This window comes from Micropterus salmoides, unplaced genomic scaffold (genome assembly GCF_014851395.1).
Source record: "Micropterus salmoides isolate LMB-PRFRI ecotype aquatic unplaced genomic scaffold, ASM1485139v1 Ms_hic_scaffold_12, whole genome shotgun sequence".
Classification (NCBI taxonomy): Eukaryota; Metazoa; Chordata; class Actinopteri; order Centrarchiformes; family Centrarchidae; genus Micropterus; species Micropterus salmoides.
Genome location: NW_024040263.1, coordinates 6829892 through 6846443, shown reverse-complemented (window position 1 = coordinate 6846443; position 16552 = coordinate 6829892). Strand labels below are relative to the sequence as shown.

The window sequence follows — 16552 nt, the reverse complement described above, 5'->3', positions numbered from 1 at the left end:
TGTTCCTGCTGTGGCTATGTTTCATTTGCACTCTTATTCTAAAATCTATGTTGCTTGTGTAATAGTTTTTTCAGCTAATATTCCTTTCAGGTTACTCAGTTTACTGATAAAGGATAACACTGTTTTGTTATTTCTTTTGACAAGCTACTCAATTCTAGCACTCAAATGGCATTGTAGTATTTACAAATGTGCACAAATAATCACAAAACACCGACTGGTTGTGTCAACAGGTTGCATCTGTGCAAAACAACTAAAGATATGAGACACAAAAGAAAAAGCAGCGAAGGCAGGGTGATTACTGTGAAGCTAAACTTAACTAAGCACAATCCAAACATTGAATTACCTGAAGCGCTTTCAAGGTTTTGGGGATGGAAAACAGTTGGTTCTGAAATATGAATAGAAAAGACAAATAACACTTGAGCCGCAGATCATCTGACACGGTAGTAGCAGGATCAGGAGCAGTATCATGTCGCCCTAGATGTCACGTAACAGGCAGGGGGTAGACAACGTGAATTGAAAGTGAATACGAATGTCCTCAGTGTATCCAGGCATATGTTCTCAAAAATAGATGATAAAAAAAAAAAAAAAAATAGTACAATCAAATAGTGACAGATGGCTTCTTGGTACTACACGTGTCATTATGGGTTAGCATCATAGCATGATTCATAATTAACATAAAAGCAGTATAAAATCTTACTAATTAACTGAGAAATCTCTTTTTTAAATACAGCATCCTGTCTTCGCCAGCTGACAGTCAGAACTGAAGTAACAGGGGAAAGACATGCAACAAGCGTCCCTGCATGGACACATATGGATGTCAGACCGATGGGCTTTAAGTGTAACTGCAGTTCAGTCTTATACTGACAGACTGGAAAAAGCCAACAAATGAATCTAACAAACCTTAACCAGATAAAAAAAAATTTAAAAAAGGATTACAGTAGTATGTGGCACTAATAAACGTGTCTATAGACAAACCAACAGGTCACCCAGAGGCTGTAGTCAAACTCGCTGAAGAAAGTTGCAACACACCAACACCACCTGCTCAAGCAGCATATGCATCTTGCTGATAGTTGTTGATACAGACATAGCTGCTATGGGCAAGTCCAGATCACCTTACTCAACAGGCCTGCAGCGCAGGGTGCGGTGGGTGAGGAAAGTAATACTGCAACTAAAATGTCCTGCTGTGAATGTTTATATATCTTGATCGCTATCTCCTGCAACAGCTGGATGCCCATTCTGGCTGCCGGAAATACAGTGGCTGCCCCTGGGCACTTTTTAATTAGAAATTTAACCCAAGACTATTTTTATCAGGACAATATGATAAGTTTTAAGACCAATGTAGATCTCTCTAGTTATAGATGTGAGAAACTGCCTCATAGAAAGCTCCCACGTCCATAGCCAAATTATTATTTTAACTAGAATAAGTTACTGGAATAAAAGAAAAAAAAGTATTCCAATAGTAACCATACAAGCAAGAATATAGAAAGTTGACGAATACAAAATATGTATTTCATAGTATGGCTTGTTCTATCTGAAGACATTTTCAGTTTCAGGCGGCTTATTGAGTTGTACCATACTGCAGAGACCGTGGGAAATCCCAGCTATGCCATTCGCTGGAGACAGCTGCCACATACACAGCAGAGCCTACGTTGCTTCCTGCTCTGGACCAACAACCTCATGGACTGGTTTTGTGGGACCTTCCATTGAGATAATCCTAACAGCTAACAGACTCTGTAAACCACCTTCAAGCTAAAGTTCCTTTTCTTCAGTCTAGAGCTTCATGACTGAGGATGAAACTATACTGTAAAGTATGTTAACCTTGATGAGTGTGGGGCCTGTCATTTAAAATATTATTAGGTATGTTACAAATGAGTCAGTGTCTCTGCTACCATCATATTACCACATAAATTGACAAGAGTCTACAGCTGCCATGCTAGAGGCTCTATGGGGCGGAACTGCATGCTTACGGTATCAGCATGCTTACATGCTCACTATTGACTGATAAAAGATGGACGACATGACAGCTCCCCAAAAATGAAGCCAAAACACCCTGATCGCCCCCTGGTGGCTGGCTGCATTTTAGGTCGTAAACCCCACCCTTCCTATGTCAGCGGATGAGAAATAGGCCAAACTAAAAAACCTAAGTACACATCAAATAAATTCTTTCTAAAGATGGTTTCCATCATTTCAGATAGTTCTTATCACACTGACGCATGTTGCATGATGCAAGTGTTAAATATGTTAATAAATGTTATTTCATGCTATAAAAAGGGTGTTGAGATACATAACATCGTGTCAAAGGAAGTGTAACACAATGGCTCACTCTTTGTCGACCTTTCTTTCTCACCTTGCAACGATTTGACTGGACAATTTAAAGCCTGTGCCTGGGTAAACTAAAGACGTCTCATGCTGCAAGTCTGTCTCAGCATATCACTTGAACCTACTGTTTAACTACTGCATTAACACCACAAATTTAAACTAAATCACCATAATAGAGGCTTTGTCTCAAAAAGCAGCCAGCTTTGATCAGAGAAAACCAAGAAAGGAAAAAGCACAAGCTGACACTCCCTAGTCACTGTGACATCTCTTATTTCTATTTTATTATTATTATTATTATTTCTATTTTGACTGATTTGAGGTTGGTATTTTTAACTGTCTATTTTTCTAAACACTGATGACATTAAGGAAACGCTGTCAGCACCACAGTAATTCAGAGGTGAAATGCAGCCGTACAAAAACAGCTGGCATCCCTTTGCTAAGATGTTCTCAGTTTAATGTTTAAACTTGTTTAAAATGTATTTGTCAAATTACTTGTAATCAAAGTACTTGCTAAATTTGGTTAGTAAGTATACAATCCTTGCTAACAGCTGGGGAGACCAAAATACTTCGTGCTTTTACATTTAAATTCACCAAAACTAAAATCTACTTGAGTGAATGTTGGTTTGTTTTGTATGTGGAAAATAAATCATCTGCAGTCAACCAGGCAACCTAATGTGCTGTCAAAGAGGAAGAAATTACTAATGTCACGGTTAGAGAGCGCTGATATTTTGGAGCTCCTTCTGCCTTCAACTGACATATTAGAAGAATTATCTTTAAGCATTAGCATTATATTCTAATGCAACCATACCATTAATAAAACAGCCAAGTCAAAATTTGCTAAAGCTGGAATGAACAATTGATTTACATTAAATCACCATCCATTATAAGTCAGACGGTTACAACTCCTTCACTTTATTTCATTTGCATACGGTGTATAAACGCCTTTAAGGCAATCTATAATTAACCAAATTATTGATGAATCTAAATATTTAAGATATTTGCATAATATTTACCATACAAATTCTAATAATTATGACACGAACAACAACAGAAGAATGCATTTTGTCTATTTTCTCCCCAAATAATGCATATATCCCTTCATCTAAAAACATAACCTAAAAATAGGCTCATTGGCGACGGCCTTTTTAAGGTTATATGTTGGTGTGCGCCATCTGCCATGGGTGGAGCTATGGCAAGCGAACTTTCTAGCTATGAGCGTGTAGAAACTACTTAAGTACATCTGACAAAAGAACTTATCTATCTCATATTACAACAAGTACCCTAATTTATTCTTAAAATTTCAATTCATATTCAAGTTCAAAGAAGTCATTAACTCTGCTCAATTGTCAGCTCTTGTCTTTTTATTCTCAAAACAAAACAAGAGCTGACTGCAAATTTTTAGTGGGGGTCTAACTTTACATTAACTTGACTGATTTTTTTTTATTCAGCATAACTCAAAAAAAGTTAATTCTGTGGTAAATGTCCAAAAGTAACAAAGAATTTTTTTTATAAAAACAGAAATGAAAGTAACCAAGTAGCTTAAATTTTGATTTGCCATTTTGATCAACAGCAACAACAACCGAGGTGAAGGGGGGTGAGAGTGTAGGATAACCTTTGACATTTTCAGGTTCTGTGACTTAATCGAACCCAAACCATATGACTGGCCTAATACATACAATACTCACCCGCTTGCGACAGAAGGGCAAACCCTGAGCAATGATGTTGATGCTAAATATCTTGAGTACTTTCTGAGGGTATAACGGTTCCGTGGCAACGTCCTTTGGGTCTGCCAGGTCCAGTGGCTTGCTCTCAAGCGGGACGTGCAAAGTCTTCTCTTTCCCACAGGCAACATTTGGCATCTTTCTCCGAGCACCAGACGAGAAACGGGGAATAGGGCAATGCCGCAGCATTGCAAAAAAGGTCTAATGGATCATATCCCAGAAGGAGCTTTAAAAGCTGGGCGACTATTGTTGCAAGCAGATAACTTTTCCTAACTGAATTTATCTTCCTTGTGTGACCTTATCAATACATTGCTCACTGAGTCTCTGCACCTACCTACTCTGAACTCATCTCCCTGCTGACTGGCACCCTTTAAAATATCTCTGGGGTGTGAGGTCACTGCTGCGACCAAGCCAGGCAGAGCAGCTGCAGTCAGGGCCTGAAAAGAGGATGGACCAACTCAGCCTCTCCCCTCTCAGACAGGCACCGTGGAATCTGCTCTCATGACCCCTCGTTGGTGGAATGTGTACCAGCAGTCGTCCGACGCAGCACACGTGTCCAGGGAGCTTCCTCATTGTGGTCATTCTCTGACCCCCCTCTGGTCCTCCCAACTTAGTGGCCTACATCATCACTGAGTTCAGTGAACTTTACCCCATGAAAACTGTCAGCATACAACAGAACAACAGATTACTATATCCTTGTCTCAACCACATTTGTCAATGCAAGTGTTGAAGGTAGGATTTGTTATATGCTAACTTTCTCTGCCTCTTCCATGAACCAAGGTGTTCAGGAATGTCAGTAACTGTCTGTGTCAGCAAAGAGGCTGAGGATATTTCAGGAGACGATCACACAGTAGTTCAATGTTAGTATGTGTGACACACGCACTTAAACAGGGATTCACTTGACCAAGTGTCAAGAGGGATGGACTTTTAGGTCTGTTCAAGTGTGTTTAAGAGAGAAGGAGCAGCAGTATATCTGTCTTTTTCAATGAAACCCTGTTACACAACAAGGTGCTAACATCAGAGGTATGAAGGTGTGTAGATGCAACAAGTGTTACAACAGCAGGGCACTGAAAAAATGTTATATATGGCATATATGCAGATTCCCACAGTGAATGAATATGCAGCAGAAAACAGCTGACGATAAAATATGTATAAATCTACAGACTGAGCGAATGGCAAGCGACAACCTTCCCTGTGTGTCTGAACACATGGTAACAGAAAGACCTACAGGGCTTAAACTCGCTTCTATTCTCACATCCACCATTGTTTGAGGAGGATTACAGTGCCAGAACATCTATCAGAGTAGACTGAGGGCCCTGACACACCAGGCTAGCAGTTGGACACCATTGAGTGTTTGTGACTGACCAACGCCCAAAGTTTTTACAGTATGTTCAGCAAAACTGGAGCAAGTTGGCGCCTTATTGGCAGCTGTTCAGCCAGTTGTCCCTGCTGAACTAACAGCAGAGGCTGTCTGTGAGAGAGCGCCCTCTGACTGAACGTTCGGCCAACCCAATTAGTGATTTCACCCGTTTAGTGCAGTCTTTCCTTATTTTTCCTTTCTGCTTCTTCAAAGGCAAAGTACCACATTTTGATATTACCAGTGCAAGGCAAAACTTTCAGTTTGCAACCTTTAACTCTCAAACAACCAGAATTGGTTTCCAAACATTTAATGAGACTCGAAAGATTCATTGTTGTAAATATATTGTGTGAAACTGTCTTTCACTGATTTTTTCCACATTACCTTTCTGTTTAACAAACTCGCCCCATACACTGAACAATGATTTGATGTCATCACTCTTATGCAGGTAATAGATATAACAGCAAATAGCAATTGCAAAATATAAACAGTGTACGAGGGCAACGTGTCAGTTTGTAGTCTGGTAGTGTCGTAATGTAATAAAACATGGTGATAAAACAGAGTAAAATATGTATTTCTCGATTTACAAACACAGCTGCCTCAGTGTTCCTATTGGTTGATGGGGTACATCTACTCGGCCCGACGTTGAAAAAAGGTGAACTCTGACCTGTGAGTCCACCGGAGTTGGCCAGTGATAACAGCAAAATAGGAAACAAAATATGTTATTATGTTTGAATTTGTCCATTGCGCAGGCTTCAACAAAAATGAATGAGAGACAGAGTGGATATTCATAGGATTGTATTTCAATAATCCACATGCAACATTAAATAACGAATGTGGCACTTGTGAACGAATGCTTGTTTCTAACATGCCCCAGGCCTTGTAGAGGTTACTTGAGCTTTCAGACTAATCTTAGGCTATAAAGCTACGTGACAGACACACTGTTCCAGTCTGTGACAACATATTTATCCTTGGATCCTCAGTGATACTTGTCCCCAATGCTTGGAATAATATTTTGCTTAAACATACATCATTTTCCACTAAATGATCCAGGAAATAACATGTAAAGGAACTTCAACAATGTTTTGATTGTATTTCTGTTTCTTTCCCATGACCAAGAAACTCAAACCAAAACCTAAGAGATTTCTCCGGTGGAAAAGGGGAGTAAAGTTCCTGGAGGAAAAAGTTCCCACATTTGTATGTTCTAAATTTGTGCAGTAGAAAAGCAGCTAGTGTTATGTCCTCAAGTGATAAGGCAGATACTGTGTTGTGAGGACTTTAGGAGAATGAACCTACAAAGGGTAGATAGAAACATGTCGACCCGTAATCCAAGAAGTAGAGGATCAATGCAATAAACCCACTGGCTGCAAAAAAACTCTTAATAATTGGTCACAACATTACTATTGTACAAGCTCTTAACTTGACTATAAAGTACACTAAGAAAGCTAATAAAGGGGCAAATATCTGCTGTGTGCCAGCATTACTGCCTGGCAGGGGTGAAAATTTACTTTTTGGGTCACCTGCCAAGGTGGCTGGTGGATGAAAAAAATCCACCGGCCAAACATATTTTTTACCCGCCAAAATAATAAAATGCCTTTTGTGTTACATATACATTTATTTCTGTCCTTTTCATTGAGATAATAAGGTATTATGACACATACAAACTTAAAGAAGAGGTCAGAGTGAAATTTGAAGCAAAATTATATTAAATGTACTTAAAACATAACAGTAAGATGCTTATTAATCATTCGTCTTAAATCTTATCACTGCTAACTCTTCTCATGCTTTATTACTTTCTGCAATCACCCTCTTCCGGCCTGCTAGTTCTGACAGAGTCCTGGTGCCACAGCATCACAGCTTTTGTGGTATAAATATTTTTATACAGCCTATAGATCATTCTCCTTGACCTCTGGGGAGGACAGCAGGACCATGAGAAGATCTGACAGTGTCAGACACTGACTGGACTGCCAACTACCCAACTAAAAACTAAAAACACTCCTAGTACAACTTAGTAACCTGTAATTAGCTCCTAACACTAGCAGCTTTCACGCTACCTTATTTCACAGGGGTATTGCGCCAATCTGCCAGCTTGCTGCACTTTGAAAGGTATGGAGCAGATTTTATCTGCCTCTGAGCAGGGAAAGTTGGTGACAGACAAGAGACAAAAAGACGGAACGATCTGTTTGTGAAAAGCCGCAGCCAACGTGCTGCGGCACGCCGCTGCTTCCTGTAAAACCGGGCTGCTATGTGAAAGCATACATGGTTGCGGGACTAAAGCCTTTTCACACGGGACAATGCTGCTAACTTTTGTTCAGTATGAATAAGCGAATGCGACATAAATGCGGATATTCTTTCCGCGCTGATCTCCATAAGATAGGGGCTACACTCTCACTCTCCCCTCCCGACACCTGTCGCCTGTCCCCTTACAAACGGCCACCCCTTACAAATCTATACCAATCAAACAAGAGTAACATGAAAAGAACATAAACACCAACCTATGAACGCCTCTAATCCGTGTGTTACACAATTTTAGATACCTTGGTGCATCGGGAACCAATTTAAGTGCGACAAACAACCAACAAGAACGCTGGTCTGCTGCCAATTACTGTCAAATAGAAATTTTATGCCGATTATATTTAATCGCCAATGTGGCAGGTAGCCTTCCAACATTTGGCCACATTTGGTGGGTTGCGGGTATTAATTTCCATCAATGGTCAATGAGTTTGAAATCCCTGATTGAGTGAGAGCAAGACTGTTGGAGTGCCAGAGATCAAGAGTGACTGGCTTGTAGTAACTTGGTACACTTACAAATCCCAGCTTTTTAGAGCAACTGAGATGACAGGGTACGGCAGCAAATGAAGGCCCTGTGGAAGGGGCACACTGTAAGCATTGCCTGTCCAGTATACAGTAAAGATATTAACATTGAATCTCAAAGTCAAACAAAGCCATCAAGGAAACGAATTCTGCAGGTCAAACCTGCAAGGAGCAGTTCAGTTCAAGTACAGAAGAGACTCATGTGTTTGTATACTGGTACAATAATGTTGTAAAAATATCATTTATTAGACAGCTCTGGCGAGCGTGTGGTGACTTTTAGTGGATAGAAGATACTTTTATAGACTCAATAAGATGAAATATCATAAATAGAACATATTCTTAACAGGCCCTTATGTCAGGCAGTGATCGTCATTATAATTTATAAGGGATGAAACCATTTAAGTGCACGGTCTGAAATGGTAATGGGTTATGCAGTGTATTACCCAATAGGCAGCGGGGCGTGGTTTTTTACATTTAAATATCCATATAGTAGATGTGAGTGAAGTGAAGGTTTCTAGAGAAAAAATTGGGATTTTCTTGTTCTCTAAAAAAATAAAAATAATTCATCGTTGTCACCCTATTCAACCCCGCACTGTCTCTACATTCGCAAGCAATGACGGTACAACCTCTGCCAAACAACAGAGGCATCATTAGAGAAAACAAATGCATGAACTCTCTTTCACATACTGCCAGACAGTGTCCATGTGAGAGAGGCTACAAGTTCATTACTAGGTAAAAGCCTGTGGTGCGGTCTGAACACAGCTGCAACATACACCCACAACCTGTGTGTGGCTCATGGATTATTGTTTGCACATGAGTTCAAGACCACTGCCTCCCTCTGGTGTCAAAGACTGGGACAACAATGCTGCGCTGCAAAATCCCCCAATACAACAATCGCCGGTCAAAGGCAGGTTTTCACAAGAAGTTTCATGACACTATTGTGGTAACAACATAATCCCCAAATGCTACTGAACCTTATGAATAACACAACCAAGAATTTTTTGCAAGAACATTAAGTCTGTAATGCAAATTAGAGCTGCACAATTTTAGCATCCAGAACTAAACCTGATCCACTCCTTCACAACAAGCATTAACCAGGCTCTGCTTCCCAAGCATGATTGCCGCTGCACAGACAATCTGCAAGTATAATGTAACTGTATGCTCTATGGAGGGGCAAATCCTTTTGGCCCACGTTTCTTTGTCAATACCTTCTAAAGCTGAAAAGGCTGCTGACAAAAAAAACATGCTGAGCGTGCAAAAGTGGTGGGCACACACATGTAATAACTGAACAACTCCCTCTTTCACCCCACATGCAGATTCTCACTAATTTGGAGACCTGGTTCATTTTCGAAGTGTTTTTTTTTGGGGGGGGGGGGGGGCGATACCCTAGCAATTACTTTTTATTATTATTAGTATATAATGACGAAATTTCAAATTCAAACAAATTGTCGTCAATATATATTAGTAGCAACTCATACTAGTTGCTATCCTGTGGGAGGATGAAAACACTAGTCCTTTCTGGCTCATGTCTGTCTATGTGACAAAGCCAGTGTGTGGGAACCGCCACCTACAATAAGCAGGCTGCCTTTTCTTTGGGAAAACATTTAATTAATTGCAATGAATGAAAACAAAGTGTTTCACTGACTGTACTTCAAATTGTCGAAGTTTGCTACAGTAAAACAGTTTAGCTGCTCATTCCCATCTAAAACAGTAACACATGAAAACTTCTCACATGTTGAACATTCTGCAGTGCCGTTAACGTCACAAGTTGAAGGTGCAGTTAATTTTTCCTACAGTTCAGAGACATACTGCTCAATGCCATGAAGCTTACTTTTTCTATGGCTGTAGCAACAGAGAAGGAACGCCAGGAACGAAAACATATTATTTCAACCTTGCACATTTCAGTGTCCCCAAACCCATTAACCCACAAGCTCTAGAATGAGGGGTTGTCCTCTCTCTTTAAATGTCCTTTCACCTACTATTCACAAAGCCATCCATTTTCATATGGGCAGCTTTGAAAATCTGATAAGACGGATAAAAAAAGAAGGAACAAGGACATTTGAGCAACTATGGCTGATACAGAGTGTGACGGACCACCGTCACTACGGTTGAGTATGTGCTGTGAAGTGGGATGGCTTGCCGTGAAATTGTCGGAGGCGTACCCAGTGTGTGATGCGTACGAGGGACCCCCAGGGTTGGTGGACCCCTGTGTGTGTGAGGGACCCCAGAGATGGGTGAAGCACTAGTGGGTGGGAGCACCCTGAGATGGGAGAAGTACAATTGGCGGGAGTTGTGACAGAAGCCTGTATGCGTGAAGTGCAATGGGGCGTCTACCGAAGGAGAGGGTAGTGTGACGGACCACCGTATGCGCTGTGACGATGGCTGTAGTGCGACGATGAAAAAGTACAGTAATTAGTTGTTTAGTCAAGACAAAATGTACGCAACATATCAGCAAAATTAAAATTTTCCTATATTCTTTAAATCTAGATAGATAAATGCTATATTCAGCCAGCGTTGATGTCAATGTTATACTCCGTCAGTGAACTCAGACCACATCGTGCCCTCCCACTTTGCCTTATCGTAGCTCTGCAGAACCATTTGCCACCAAAGGTCTGTGATGAGTCATTATAAGACTTCTAATCCTGTATGATCGCTTAATGCCTTAGTAATGCCATTAGTAATGAGTGATATGTTAAAATTAATTCCAAGATGGACAGGCAGCAGTGTACTGTAGGGAGCCTAAAATGGGCACAATATGCCCCTGTTTATTCTTATCACGTATTTTAAAAAAAGTTAATCAGATTAATATAACTTAATTCAATTTTAAAGACTTTTAGGAGATGTGGCTATGGTTAGCAAAGTTATATTTTTAAAAATTTCTATGTAAAAAATCTGTGAAAAATGTTAGTTTCAAGCTTGCGTGTCATTTTGTCTGAAGCTGAGCAGTATAAAAGGTTTAAAATCTAAGTAGCTACAATAGTAGTAGGTCTGTTTCAATGGTCTATATATTAGCTAGTTTCAAACTTCAGATACTGTACGACACTTTTCCCCTCTGAATATTAAATCACAGTATGTGGTCATTATAAATATTACAAATGTTGTTTCTTCTTTTTAAAATCTATGAAAGAATCTAAGAAGTCGAAGTAATTTCCATTAGGGTTGGAATTATACTTATGATCTGAGGAGTCGAGTGTGTGTATATATATATATATATATATATATATATATATATATATATATATATATATATATATATATATATATATATATATATATATATATATATACACACACACTCGACTCCTCAGATCATTTTGTTATAACCTTTAACACTTACCTTAAATAACCCTAAACATTTTCCCCCCCATCAGCTAATGTCAAATAACCTTATGTATGTATGTGGCACAATATGCAGTTATCAACACCTGCTTCAGCCCAACGGCTGCAAGCCTCATGATAACCCAACACCATATATCCTGTCATTAAACACATGTGATGCATGCTCTTTTTAGTACCTTTGAACAGAAAGACATCTGCTCAAAATGTAAACCGAATGAATTTTTGATTCAGCTCAGGAATATCTTTGCAGGGATGTTAATATGTGATTTAAATGCTAATTCATGAGGCTTTTAAGAATTTAAAAGGTTAAATGAAGAGCATGACCCAGAGTATCACCCTGCTGGCATGAGGTCAAAAGACAAGAGTGTCAAGTAAGAAGAGGAGGTGAAGCATTTCTGGTGTCCTGAGTCAACAGCACCTGGAATCCGGGAACACATGTTTAAATTAGTGTATGATGATAGGATTATCATCATACACTAATTTGCACACTAATGAGCAGCTCATTAATTGAAAGCAGCTACTGGTAATTCTGAGTAACAAATCGAAGTACGGATAAAAGGCACAAATTAATTGATTTGGTTATTTATATCAGTGGTCTCAAACTTTTTTACATCAAGGACTCCAAAACTGACACAAATTAGACCTCACTGAATTCGCTTATAAAGCAAAAATGAAGAATATGACCTAGTTTCAGTTAATCATTTGTTAGGATTTTCTGCTTTTCTCTGCTGGATATGATTGTAATCTAAATATATCATTAGGTTTTGGTTGAATGAAACAAAACACTTTTTTCTAATTAATCCAGGAAATTATCAGTAATGAAAATAATCATTAGTTGCAGCCCTGCTGTCTCACTACTCAAAACTATAGGACACATAGTACATTTGCAGACCTTAAAATTTGGAATACAGTTATTTCACAATGGCAGAATATTTTTTCAAATCTAAGCTGATCTGGCCACTTTCACATTACATACAACTGTTTTATTATTATTAGTCGAGTACCTTTTCACCAATCCCTATTTTCTGTTTCTATTCTGTACAGCACTTTGAAAACCTATGCTTTTTGGAAGCCTCAAAGGTCTTAATTCATTTGCACACACAGAAATCAAGGGACAGATCTAACAAAAATAAAAGCATAAAGTGATGTTTCCTAAGTTATTTTAGTTTTCTAACCAATCAGAACACAACAACCCTCCCAAAGACAGCTACAGTACATAAATAATAAATACATCTGACTTTTGCAACAATGAAATGTAAAATCTATTTACAGAGTTTTACATTTCTTACCTGGGCTAAAGCTAAATGTCGATCTGCTCTTTCTACACCATTCCTAATTCCAAGCATACGAGACCTACAGCTAAAAAAAATGTATATGTTCAACATCAAAGCCAGCTGTCCCACTACAGTGACTAAGAGTCTGACAAACCTATCTGACAGCTGTGTCAGATAGAGACTAACTGCTACACTGATGCCAATAAAAGCAAGGGTAACATTTCCATCAAAGGCTCAGACCCACATAATATGACATGCAGTTGTCATGTCGCTCTTTATTGAGACCACAGGTATGACATAATACAGGAAACGGAGGCACAAGTTCTTCAACAGCAATAAACTGTTGTCAGAAGGAGCAGCATACTGATCATGAGACCACAGTGCTGATGATAAATCTGTCACGGCTTTAGTCACTACTGTCTATTGAGATGCGTGTATTATCTCTGGTGCATTAAGGAGAATGTACAACATGATAGTATAAAACATTTTTCTTTTGAGCATTGTTAAATTACACATAATACAAATTTATGCCAATAGTATTACTTTGGAAACAAAAAACTATAATGTGGATAAAGGTCAAAACTAAAACGGGAGAAATACTTGATTAAGGGGGTGCAAATACAGATTTAGCAAGAGAATGACAATGACACATGCACAATTGCACGGGTAGTTAGTCTTTAAAGGTCACGAAGGATTGTCGTAATCATTTTTTGGGGTTTCATATATACAGATATGACAAATGAGTCATCAGCCAATATTAAGGTATGTCAGGCCTTTATTTTATTTGTTTGCTCTTGTCAAAATCTATGTCAGTGTGCTGCCAACACACTGAAAATTATGAATGTCATCCCTAGCTTCTAGATAGCATCTTGCTGCACTCTCCTCCTTTAAATACAGGTGTTGTGAAGACCTCTCTAACAGTCGTAAGCCTTCTGAACCGAGCAGATTAGTTCTGTCGCTGAGGAAAGATCTGACACATCTTACACGTGTCTCCTGAACACCAAGATCTACTCCGTTTCACTCAGCGATTAAATAGTGAGGCATGAACGTGCTTGGAGTTCTAACGTGTCCTCAAACAGGCATCTCTACACTCTACACATGAATGAAGTATTTACAGCGAGACTGTTAAGCTATAATTATTTCATACTGTGCTGTTACTCCTCTGTCAAAATTTGCACAAACTAAATGGCGCTGGAATTCAGCGTGTGATTAAATTGGTGAAACAAGATGCAAAGAAAGACTATGCATTTTTTACTTGTGATTGTGATCATTGTTAATTGGTTTATCCAGGCATTTTGCAGTTGTAACTATGCAGTGCGGCTGCTTAATTGACACTGGTGATCATTGTTGTAATTCAGGATTTATCCGGTGCCTCTTCTGTGCATTTGCTTGAGTTTTGGCACTGATGAAAGCAGTGTGACGTGCTATATATGATTTTTCCATTCAAAATGTTGTGATATGTTTCAGCTCTTATCTTCACGTCCAGTGACCACACTGAGCTGCCTTGACAGCCTCAAGTCTACTTGGGATGGATTCTACTAGCCTCAGTGTTATATTTGACTCACAGTTGAAAGCATCAGTATCCCTGAAATGCAAATACTCATGTTGATGCTGGAAAAACCCAGAAGGTCATTTAACAACACTTTCCATTGATTTGGAGGCACTTCCAGGATGCTCAAAGACTCCTTCTAACCATCTGGGTGAACCATCTGAAGTTTTAAGTTGCAAATATGCTTCCTTTCCAGGTAACCACCGGCGACCAGCTTTATTTAGATCACAGAACAGAGCTGCAACTTGAGAACTGTTTTTATCACGCAGCAGACGGATGGGGCTAAGGCTGACACTATTCTTCCAAAAGATATTCCCTTCTAGTTTGATGTTGGGGGTGGAGCATGATCAGTCCATCATCTCCATAGAAGTTCAGTTTGGTTGAAATCTGGTAACTGTGAAGATCATAGCATATGATTTACATACCATTTTGTAACGACCTGTGGATGGGGGCACTGTCACCGTGGAAGAGACCAACCCCCAACAGGACAAACACATTCCATAAAAAGATATAGGTGACCACTGTTTAGAAGTTGGGGGGCTACATTCGTCATGTTTTCAGTCGCCTTCAGATGGGGAGTGTCCATACATTAACGCATCACTTTAACAAACTCTGCCTCTTGCACTCACTTAACCAGGATTTTGAAGTTCCTGTAATCCTCAACATTCACTCAGGAGCGATCAAAAAGATTGGAAAAGAATGTGATAGGATCAGGACAAGACGGGAAGAGCAGCAACAAATGTCACATGACCAAGTGGAAATGTGACAGAGCAGAAAGAAAACTACATATATGTCTTTCACCCCTCCCACTCTGAAGCGCTCCTCACTCCAGGTCTTTGTTTAATTCTCAGCTGCAGTGATATCTTCTCTGCTGACCTATTTGTCTGTATGTGCTTTGTCAAATATATAATGTTGTTTTAATATCCTAATCCTTCCACTAGGAAGATTTGGTCAATGCCTGTTAACGGGTCACTGCGGGACTGTGCAGTGCAGTAACATATTTATGCCAAGAGAGGGAGCTGTTGTTTTAAATATAAACAATGTTCTAACATTGCAGTACATTGTTCTCACAGCAATAATGTGATAATCACCAAACACTGCCTGTGGGCAACTTCTGATGAAACTCCTATGCCTGCTGCAGAAGTCCCCCTAAAGGGTCAGTTCACCTAAATTACATATTTTCTGTCTTAAGTCTAGCGGGGATCTAGCCATGTTGTATTGGGCATGGGGCTCTTAAATATCTGCCTTTACTCTAATGCAAATGAGGTGAAAGCAATTTTGTTTGTAGTGGCCATAGTATTGAAAACAACATTTTTAAACCTCAACAGCAAACTCTCATTCAGAAACCAGAGTCCCTGTTAACTCAGAAACTCACTGTCAAGTGTTTACATATGGACTATTTCTTCAGAAGGCACAGTAGTTCCAATGAAAACAGCTCAACAAACAACAGCTGTGCTTACCTTCTTGTTGGAAGAGCTTTGGTGTGTACAACTGGAGTCCAGGTTGTTATTGGGGGCAGACACATTGTTCCTGAGAGAGGGAGACCGCAGCCCTTCCTCATCCTCCTCCTCCTCCTCTTCCTCCTCTCTCCCACTATCTGCAGAATGTTCAAAGTCATCACTGTCTTGGTCCATCTCTTCCTCGTCCTCATCTTCCTCCTCTTCCTCCTCGCCCTCTTCCCTCTCCTCTTCCTCCCTTCCCTGCTCCTCCCCTCCCTCTGTCCTCTCCTCCGCCTCCTCCTCCTCTTGATGACTGCTGCTGTTGTTGTTCTCCTCCTCTCCCTCATCCTCCTCCTCCTCCTCCTCGCCTCGCTGCCGCCTCTGCTCTGGCCCCCACACCCATCGTGCTCCTTTCTCTCCTCCGTTCACTTCATTTGGAGGGCCCTCTTCGTCTTCCTCCCCTTCCTCCTCTCCCCGAGGGCCGTTGCTGGCTCCCGATTCACTCGCCGCCCATGGTTGTTCTCTCTCTCCATCAACCTGCGACGCCTCAAAAGGTTGCACAAAAAAAATTATGATGAAAATTTCCATCTGTTGCGCTTTTATCTGCACAGCTTACTTTCCTAAAAGTTTCTTGGCACAGCGCAGGTCTACAGCAAATTTCCACAATTATTTGACTTGATCTGATCCAATACATCTTATATACTATATTTCAAACACTTCCATGTGCCTATAATAAAATT

At 39.9% G+C, this 16552-nt stretch overlaps 1 protein-coding gene across 5 annotated transcripts in view; it reads right to left on the bottom strand.

Moving 5' to 3' along the window:
• Positions 1-16552, bottom strand: part of fbxw7 (F-box and WD repeat domain containing 7) — a 119563-nt gene that overhangs the window by 61657 nt on the left and 41354 nt on the right. For 2 of the 5 annotated variants that reach the window (XM_038713105.1, XM_038713106.1), the window contains 2 exons: positions 15834-16358; positions 344-385 (listed from right to left, as the gene is read on the bottom strand). In XM_038713105.1, the coding sequence (XP_038569033.1) occupies positions 344-385; positions 15834-16358 (567 nt within the window). Of the gene's footprint in view, positions 1-343; positions 386-4004; positions 4408-15833; positions 16359-16552 lie in introns of those variants that run through there. The other 3 variants (XM_038713108.1, XM_038713107.1, XM_038713109.1) reach the window with 3 other exon arrangements.